The sequence below is a fragment of the Atractosteus spatula genome, chromosome 8 (assembly GCF_055471065.1).
Source record: "Atractosteus spatula isolate fAtrSpa1 chromosome 8, fAtrSpa1.hap1, whole genome shotgun sequence".
In the NCBI taxonomy this organism is placed as follows: Eukaryota; Metazoa; Chordata; class Actinopteri; order Semionotiformes; family Lepisosteidae; genus Atractosteus; species Atractosteus spatula.
In genome coordinates this window covers 44,102,370-44,112,399 of record NC_142713.1, presented here as the reverse complement: position 1 = coordinate 44,112,399, position 10,030 = coordinate 44,102,370, and the positions used below count along the sequence as shown (strand labels likewise).

Here is a 10,030-nt window from a genome sequence, read left to right as displayed (position 1 = left end):
ACTGTGCGCTAGCACCCACAGGGCAGTATGAGTGTCAGATACCAGAGTGGAGTGCACAGGAATGAGTTATTGATGGCAAGCAGTAGTCTGGTGGAGTTGAGAAGACCTGAGCCCCTGGAGCACTGGACAACCAGGGCCATAGGTGGAAGAAGTGGAGAGGGGCGGGCTCAAGTGACCATGGAGGCCTGAACCAGATCAGACTGATACTGTACCATGTAATTTCATTTTTGGGAATGGGGGAGGGGACATATGGGGTCATATGGGACAGGATTGGCAAGAGTAAGAGACAAAACAATGAAGATAGGCTGGGTGGTTGGATACTCGACCAGAAACTGGGCAAAATGAAGGGCGAGAGAGGGAGAACAGAGACTGAGGAAAGGGGGGAAAATAAGATCACTTTATTAGCCAAATACAATTTCTTATATTAGGAATTTGTCTTTTCACATACCCCAACTTGCTCTCCATGAGACACACAGACAGGGAGAGAAGCTTGGGGTCATAGGACAGGGTCAGCCATTTATATGGTGCCCCTGGAGCAGTTGGGTTTAAGGACCTTGCTCAGGAGCCCAACAGAGTAGGAAGCGGCCGCGGGATACAACCCGGCAACCTTCCAGCCACAGGCACAGATCCTTAGCCACAGAGCCACCTCTCCGCTCCAGAGGAGGGTATCAGATTCAGAAGAGGTATTGAAAAGGCGAAAGAGAAGGTGAGAGGAAGTGGCCAGGGAAGTTGAGGACATTAGAAGAACCATAAACAAAGAATAAACTCCATGGCAAATACAGGGGTCTGGTTGCTGTATAGACTATAGAGAAGGAGAAGTCAGAGAGCAGCTTGTTTATTTTAAAGCAAGACGCAATTCCTGTCCTGACTTGGAGGAGGCAAGTGATGATCAACTCCCTGGTCCAGTCACATCAGAAATGACAGCAAAAGTGAGAAGATGGTATGGTGCAAGCTGAACGAGGAATGCAAGACATATGTAGGAAAAGCAAAAAAAAAAAGTCCAGTAATGTTAAGTGCAAGAAATGTCTGTCTGCGAAACACCGGATGCAAGAAAGAACCACAAAGGGCAAGATTAGAAATTTGTCATCCTCCAAAACACCATATGGCCCCACATCCAGGAGTTTTATATGTGACTCTTGTGTTTAATCTTAATAATAAAAAACTTTCAATTTCAATTTCAAAACCTAAACAGTAATTGTTCCCATAGGTGAAACTTGCAAATTAATTGTTGTAGGTAAATGGGGTTTAAAGTGTCACTAGATGCATTCTTGAAAATTTTCAGACGCTGTCATTTATATTTCAATCAATTCTTTAGTGACCCCTAGACACATATTTTGCTAATTTGAGTTGTGAATGCATTTACAGAGATAGTGAGTTTCATACATAAATTGTAACAAATCCTTTCCACAACAAAGTGACCGCTTTTCTTTGGTTTTTGTTTACTTTGCTTAACAATGTATTGCATACTGTATATATAGAAAAATATTTTGGATATATAGAATATTATTGAATCTTTAATGTGTACATATATATTACTGATCAGAGAAACCAGTTTAGTTAAACACAACATCTTAGGGAAACACTAACATACAGTATACAGACCAACAGGAATCATGAATAAAAATAAATTTAAAAATTCCAGAGAAATTGCAAAGACGGGACTTTGATTATAAAGTGTCTCTGGAATACCCTTCCACATCCATTTTGAATGGCAGGATTTTCCTGTATAACAAAGACATGTAAACTTTGCTTCAAAAAAGTTTATATCTTCCCGTGAAAGCTTGCCTTCCACTGAAAGTGCTCCTGTTATTGATTTCTTAATTGTAAATCTCCTGGGATCCAAGTGTAGGTAGTCACTGGTGTTCCATTTCTTTCTGACACATCTTCCATTGTCATTGCAGAGGACAGTGCTGCAAAATTTCGCTGCTGTAGATACATTCACAATGTACGGATTCAGTTTTTTTTCTAGATAGTGTTTCAACATGAGGCAAGAGTTCTTTAATGGAAGGAAATAGCACAAAAACATAGAACATTATTAGAAAAAGAATGAAAATGAAAATTAGAACTAATAATCATACAGTGTTTTTGTAATGGCAAAGTAGATGTGTTAATGAAACACGACAAAATAAAGTTCCTAACTGATCTGTGCTAGCATGTTTTTCATCATGCCATCTTTTTTCCTGTGTACCATGATACGGTGAAACTACTTCATAAAATTAAACTACATCTCTAGCTTTTTGCTCTCCTCCTGATTGGCATCAACTACAGGTTATGTCTAAAAATGAAAATACTTATTATATGATAATCAGTTGACTTTATTTTCCCAGTCATTGCTATCTATGCTATCGGTATGCTCCTACTTTGCTCCTGTCAACTTTAATACTCTTAATATCTGTAATGTAGGGTAGTTTGTTCCACCCTCAAATAACATTGATACTACTCTTTTTGAAATAACCTCAAAGCTCTGAATCCTTCTTCAGATGGTTACAGGTGAGAGAAGAGATATGACAGAAAGAGGTGGGTGGGGTAAGCAGAGAATGAAAAGATTGGTGTGTAAAACGGGGATATTGTTTGGAAACATGAGGAACACCTTACAGTGAGAGGTGTGAAAAGCAGCAATCTATAGTAACTGGGAGATGAAAAATAGATTAGTTGATATTTGGGTGCTGACAGACTGTATGAACCCATTTCAATAAATATTTTGGCTTATGGTGTCTTTTTGACAGGGCTGTCTCTGAAACCCTATGAAAACGTACAGACAGAGAGGTTAGTGTACAGTAAATGTGATTGTGAATTGAAAATGTGAACAATTGACTTGGATCTATCATCTTTGTTTGTCACAGCTCTGACATGTAGCAATGCTCATGTTCTCTCTGCTTTTGAATGTGAAAATAACCTCCGCTTGTTCCCATGTATTTGTCAGGCCACAACATGCTTTAGCATCAAACTATAATACTATCAATCAAATGTTAATAAAGATGTCCTAACAAATAAGAAGCAGGAGGAATTTAATTGGAAAGCAATGCCAAAATATTTTTAAATAAATACAAAATGTTTCTCTTGAGCTTTTTGGAAATTGAGTACCACATATTAGAAAGTTATTGATTGCATTTTTCTTTAGTTCCTTAATACTGTATTTAAATTAAAGCCTATGGAATGAAGACATTGCTCAAAAACATACTACCGAGCAAAGAGATACCCAGCTCCCTAAATCACTGGATTGCTGTTAAATCACATAATTACTGTTGAAGATAATTACTATAGTAATATTCTTTGTTTAATGAGTTATATGTTGTACTATCTAAGTTTTTCAGTAAGTATTTTTATTTTTATTGTATGCAATTGTGATAGCACTGACTGATTTAGGAAAAAAACTTTTTTTTATTTAATTTTGCTAGACATAGAATGTATTTTTTCCCTAAATTGTACAAGTAAATCTTCAAAAACAACCAGTGGGAATGTAGCTCACCTTACTCTCTGTAACATTCATGTCTCCCCATGCAATAACACCAGCTGAACCCAAAGCAGCTGCTTCCCCAATAGTGTTCACCAAGTCAAACTAAAAAGCAACAACATGGTATTTCAACCAATCATACAGATTGCATGCACTTTGTTATGTATTACCCTAAGGTAATGGAGAACAGGACAAGAGTATTGTTATTGTACATATGTTAAGCTAGACAAACGTTCTCAACACAGCTACTTCCAGCTACTAAGGCAACATTATAGTGATCCTCTGCATGAAACAATGACAGGATGACAGATAATGTTGCTCTCAGTCAGAAGATTTTACATTGAAGAATTTAACATAGAAATAGACATGCTCTTGCTTAGTCAGTGCATACATTTTGGCTACAGTGCAGGTATATCAACAGCTTAGATGTAATAAATTATTCCTTTCCTGATTATATTTTCCCAAATAAGTGAAATAGTATTGCAATGAGATGAACAGTCTTTGTCTTTTTCAAAGGCCCATGGTGATCCAAACTAAGGTCAAAATTGTTTTAGAGTTTGGATATCTAGGCAGCTGGCAGTCAATTTTCCAAATGTACTGTAGATGTGCCCTGCATAAGGTCAAGTCAATTTCAAACAAGATTTTCCTTGGGAATACCAGTTATGATCTGCACATTGTCATTTGGCTTAAGTCTGTGAATGTTATAAAAACGTTCTATAGGTTTTTCTGTTGCTATTAAGTTGCAAAACTTGGAAATTTATTATTTATAATTTTGAGAAGAGAAATATTCATACACTCCATTTCTCCCTGAATCTTAATTTGTATTGAAGAGATAATGCAGGAATCTGTAAAATTATTTTTATTAGGTACACTTCAAACTGTGTGTTTTCAGTAGCCTTTTTAATTCTTACAATTTAGGAATGAATAAAATGAGTATGAAATGAATAGTTTTGAAGTTGCTGTGTTCTCATAAGAGTAAGGCTTGACTGACACAGTAATGACCTAAATTAACAAGCTGAAAAGTGTAACAGTTCTTTGAGGATGATAATGCTTAAAACATTTCAAGGCCGTCTTAGTGTTCTGAATGTAAAGATGGAGTTGAAATAGGTACAGTACAGTAGCTGTGTCAGTATGCTTAGACTGAAAAGGAACAGGTAAAGGTTTATTCCATGCTGAAAGGAAAAGAAAAGAGACAGGTGTGACACACCTGAACAAGGCCCCACAGCTAAAACGTTGTGTCTCTTTTCTTTTCCTTTCAGCGTGAAATAAGACTTTACATGTTCCTTTGAATGTAACGATGACTTCTTAAAAGACATTAGGAGGCTGAGGAGACAAGCTTCTCCTGCTGCACTAGAATGTGCTGTGGTTGCAATGGCACAGATTGTCCCTAGCCAGCTTTTAACAGAAGGTGAAGGACTTCTAGGACTGCAGCAACCTTTCAGGTCAAGTGGTACAAACAGCTTTTCTTTGGGAAATAGTTAAAAGAGCAGGACTCCTTTCCAATTTATTTAACTCCATCATCGTTTCATAAAAAAAAATGCCTATGCATGCCAAACATGTCAAAGAGTTTTTTGTGCTTCAGTATTTTGCAATACATGTCCTGTTCTTCTATCTGTTTCTGGTTTATTTTCATTGGACAGCACCTCATTAATCATGGGCGTGAATTGTTTGAACAGCTTTTTTTTTAACTGTCTTGCCAACTCCTGTTAAACTGTATGTATTTAATAAAATACATAAACATACACAGTGAGAAAACATAGAGTTTCATATTATAACAGTTCTATTTTATCATAAGTCATAACTTACCTCAGAAAGGTAATCTTGATCGCTGTTTTTAAACACCAGGCGAATATATGCGTAGATGGGAATAGAGTAATTTTTCTTGGGAAGCATTGAGACTCTCATGGATTCTTGGATACGGTGTCGGACATATAAAGCAGCTTTAAAAGTGTTCTTTAATATTATTTCCAGATATATTGAGGGGTAAAGAGCTGTGGACTCCTCCCAAAGCCACATTAAGTCATTATTTCTTGCAATTTCAATATCAGGGCAATTACCAGAATAATCAGTTAAATCATCAGTGTATTCATAATTATAGCAATCTGGATACAGGTAGTAGCCCCAAAGACGGTTAGGCTTTGATGCCTTTCCAAGCCTCAAAGAATCCTTGAAATACCTTATTGCTGCTTTTTCAAACTCTTCTCTGGCAGCATCTTCAGCTTCGGCAAAGGTTAAGGTAAGATCTTGTTGCATAACCAAATATAACGACAGATTTCTGTAGATGTCCTTGCTACCCCAGTTTCGTATCCATTGTGGTCTCCACTCTTCAAAATCGAGTACAGCTAAGCCAGGCTGTTCAGAGGGAATGTAAAACATAATATCCTCTTTAGCCTCTTTGTAGTGCTCTTTGAAATTTATCAGCTGAGGAAGTCCACCATTGTATATCGCACCAGTGTCTTCATCTACATAGGGAAAGATGCCAAACCTATCAATATAGAAAATAGCAACGCTCTCGTTGGTGGAAGACTTCAAAGTGCTACTCACATAGCGAAAATATTTCAGATCGAGACTAATGTTAAACCAGCTCTCACATAGTTCTGTGGGTGCATTCCACGCAAAAACAAAAGGGGATTTCAGGTCCAGTGGAGGGGCAGTCTGAAAAAGTGTCTTGCAATGGTTAACTTGAATTATGAAAGCAAACCATAATGTTAATGTCCAAGCAGCTGTACCAAAGAATAGTTGCAAAGGGAAGATTTCCATTGCCAGTGGATTTTCAAATAAATGGTTGTGTAGTACCTGTAAGACAAAATATATTTTCTAACAAGCAATACATTCAATCCATATAAGAAGCGACAATTCTACCTATTTTTATCTTTAAAACATGAATTTATTACTTAGCTACAGACAAATATATTTCAAGAAACACCTTTCAGAGTTAAGGTGTCGTTTAATACCATACATTGTCTCTAATAATTGTTTACAATGTTTTACAGTGCTGGGATATGAATTCAAAGTTCTTAGACTAGAGTCTAGCCTGGTCTGTGAGAGACACAATCCAACACAATCCATTAGGTCTTGTACATAACCCATCAATAAGTTGCTAAGAGTTAGAATACAGTTGCAATCAGTTTGGCAAACTAATTGAACCTAGACTTGTGATGGCAGCACTGCTTTTCATGGAAAGAGATAATTTATATTAACTAGATATGATCACCTTAATTTATATTGATATACTGCATACTCTTAAACCCTGTAACTGTGAAACATTGTATATAAATGTCAGCATTAACATTATATCATTTACTAAGGTTCCCTTATAACAGCTGTCTGGGTCTGCTAATTTATCACGTAAAACCATAAAAGGGGAAAGTTATGACAGAAGGAGATATATAAAGGAAATATCCATCCTTTGGTAGAAATGTAGGATTTGTGCTTAAAGTAAAAAAAAACTTTACAAGCACACTAAGCACAGACTTTGTCTTTAGAAGAATTGTTATATCACTTTTGCTTTTGTTGTAATCTGAGCCAAGTGCTTCATGAGAAACAGAGGCTAAGATATGACATGCTTATCTGGACATGTTTAAACAAGTAAAGCATAAAAGCAACTCATAGCTCATTCATACAATACAGCTTAATTTGAGTATACAACAAGCTTTGCTTTTAAGAGGACTAGCTACATTGAAACTGCAATGCTAGCAATATTAAAATCTTGAAATGATCCTTAGCATATTAACAAAAATGTCTACTAAAACATCTATAAGAATATTTTCAGTATCTTGGACAATTATATAACATTAAACAAGAAATATAGTTTCCTTTGTGAACAATTGAAATATGTTGTTTATATTTATAATTTCTCATTATAACCATGAAACCATAGAAACAAAAGTGGTAGTTACTATGTTAATCACACTTGCCATATTTTTAGTATCATGAAAGATTAGTACCTTCATGGTACAAGGTACTGTAATTGGGCATACAATCTTTACATTTCTTTAGTAACTTTATGCATGATGAGTAAAATTGGCAAAATAAAAAAAACTGTGAGCTGTTCCAATGATAAATTCAAAGACTAAGAAGCCTTGACGATACTGTACAGCACAATCATTTGTACGATTTCACAGGATTTTACCAGATTACAGTAGCATTAGGTAGTCTTATCTTTAGTGCTCCAACATTTCATATTTAAAATTAAATCAAGTTTTATTTACCTGTTTGTTTTTGGCGTTTTATCCTTTTTGTCAGTTGACTTCCTGAGCAACTCTTTCAAATGCAGGAGCCTTTGTGACATCACATAAATTATGTTTTAAATTTTGTAACTGAGGTGAAGAAGCATAACTGCCTAGGTGAATGATTCTTTCACTGTAAAGTTTGCTCTTGAAAGGTGGTATGATTCACAAATAAAAAATATCACGCTAAACAAATGAAATATTACTGTGTATTATATGATTATTAGAACAGCAGTACCGTACATCATATAAACTGTTGCTGTGTCTCTCAACAATTATTTTATATATGTATTAATAAAGGTGTCAATTAAAGAAGGTGATCAGTGATTCTACTCTTTCAGCACAGCTGCTCCCACATTCCAAAAACTGTATCTCTAAATTTGCTTATATATATGTATGTGTGTGCATGCCCTGCAATGGTCTGGTATCCTGTCCAGGGTGTTATTCAGCCTCATGCCCTTTGCTTCCAGGACAGGCTCCAGATTTCTCATTATGAATGCGCCAAAAAAGCTTTTTTTACATAAAAGCATTCTTAAGGTGTGTTTTTATTTTTATCGATTGAATTAATTCCCACAGAAAAAAAAATGTTTTGTAAAAAAAAAATACATCAAGGAATACAACTTATTTCTACAAGGCATTACTTATAATAACTAAAAACAGGGCAGCATGGTGGTGCTATACTGTAGCTACAGTAGTATTGCTGCTTTACAGTGCTGGAGCCCTGATTCTATTCCTGGGGTGCTATAGGGTGCTATTTGCATGGAGTTAGAACTGTATGTTCTCCCCATATTCCCAGGGGTTACATCCAGATGCTCTGGTTTCCTTCCTTCCATAGGCCAATAACATACCTGGAGGTTAATTGGCTTCCAGGGAATACTTGGCCCTGGTGTGAGTGTGTCCCATCCAGGGTGTATCCTGCCTTGTGCCCGTTGCTTGCCAGGATATGCTCTGGTTCCCTTGTACCCTGAATGGGATAAAGCAGGTAGAAAATGTATGGATAGAATTAAAGAAAAACAATTGAATGTTACTTGATGATAATTCTATTATGTTAATAATAAAATTCTGTATTTTCTTTTTGCGGCTGTACTGTATATGTTTAAAGCACAATTTCTAATTAATGCCATTATTTCATCCTTGTTTTCCTTGAGAATAAACTGACAAAGGGCAATGCACAGAAACTATTGTTTTTTTATCATGAATGTGCACAGGGATTTTTCATTATATTTTAATACATTCAGTTTTCTTTATACATTTGTAAATGCTCTCAGCTTAAGAAAAAAAACACAATTACAAAAGAAGAAAATAATACAAGAAGTAGTAAAATATCACTATTTGAACTGAAAGGCAAATTTCAGCAAGGAATGGGATAAAACAATATACAGTAAATAACTAAAAAATGTAGATATGACAAAGATTTGCTAGTTAATAGAAAAAAAACTACTATTAAACACACCTGGAAAATATACTGTATGCATTAGAAAATATTTTAATGTAGTGAGAAAGACGAATACAGTATATTGTAAAAATGTGTTTTTTAATGTAGGTCTCACACTGAAAAATGCCGACAACAACAGGATTTATTACTCTTCTAGCATAATTCAAGAAGGCATTTGTCTCCATTTATTAATAAAGATCAAATATTGCATTAGAAAATTGTTTAACCTTGATTTGTTTCACAAAATAGTAGAATGTACTCTATTTTTCCACGTGTGGAAAAATGCAGTATCTTATTGTTAAAGGGTAAATTATTATTTTGTAAGTAGCCTGTCAGTGATAAACACAGTATATAAATTGATAAATAGAGCATATTAAAACTCGGCTGATATTTAACATGATTGAAAGAAATGATTGTATTCAACTGAGTTCATTCAGAAAGGTTTCAATAAAGATTTACAATACCTGTGATAAAGGCTTCTTTAACTCTTCTTCAGAGTTTCTTATTTGTCACTTGAAACAACTTGTCATTCAATGTAGCAAAACAGAATCAAGAAAAGACCTCTAACTCCCATCACAACATCCACTCAATTATACAAGTAAACACTATAAAATTATCTCTAGGTAGAATTTCACTCTATGCCAAAGCTGAAATCTACAGGGCAATATGAGAATGATTTATGATTGATGCACTGTCAAAAAATGATTTTTTTTTCCAATTGATTATTGATGTAATGTACTAATAGTGAACATTTCTATAACTTACTCAAAATGAAAAAATCCAAATAAAATAAACAAGCTCTCTGAACTCCATGAAATCCAACTAATTTCACCAACAGGACAAACAGGGAGCTTTTTTTCCATTGAAAATTAACCTTTTATTGTTTTTTACAGTATGGGAATGTAACATTTG

The 10,030-nt window shown here is 35.2% G+C and overlaps 1 protein-coding gene across 1 annotated transcript; it reads right to left on the bottom strand.

The window, feature by feature from the left end:
• Window positions 1–889: 889 nt before the first annotated feature.
• LOC148829661 (hyaluronidase SFHYA1-like) lies at window positions 890–6,214 on the bottom strand. Its single transcript, XM_088922606.1, has 4 exons — window positions 5,261–6,214; window positions 3,470–3,559; window positions 1,658–1,996; window positions 890–952 (listed from the first exon to the last, which is right to left on the bottom strand). Exons 1-4 carry the CDS (start codon window positions 6,212–6,214, stop codon window positions 890–892), a joined length of 1,446 nt encoding a protein of 481 aa, XP_088778732.1.
• Between the last annotated feature and the right edge of the window lie 3,816 nt (window positions 6,215–10,030).

Bases quoted from the DNA above. Each gene is read 5' to 3' on its own strand.
- LOC148829661 (XM_088922606.1), bottom strand. From the start codon at position 6,214: ATGGAAATCTTCCCTTTGCAACTATTCTTTGGTACAGCTGCTTGGACA. The intron at 1,997-3,469 runs GTGAGCTACATT...CTTCCATTAAAG, and splicing joins TGAATGTTACAGAGAGTAAG to AACTCTTGCCTCATGTTGAA. The intron at 953-1,657 runs GTCTTTGCAATT...TTCCTCGTTCAG, and splicing joins CACTTTATAATCAAAGTCCC to CTTGCACCATACCATCTTCT.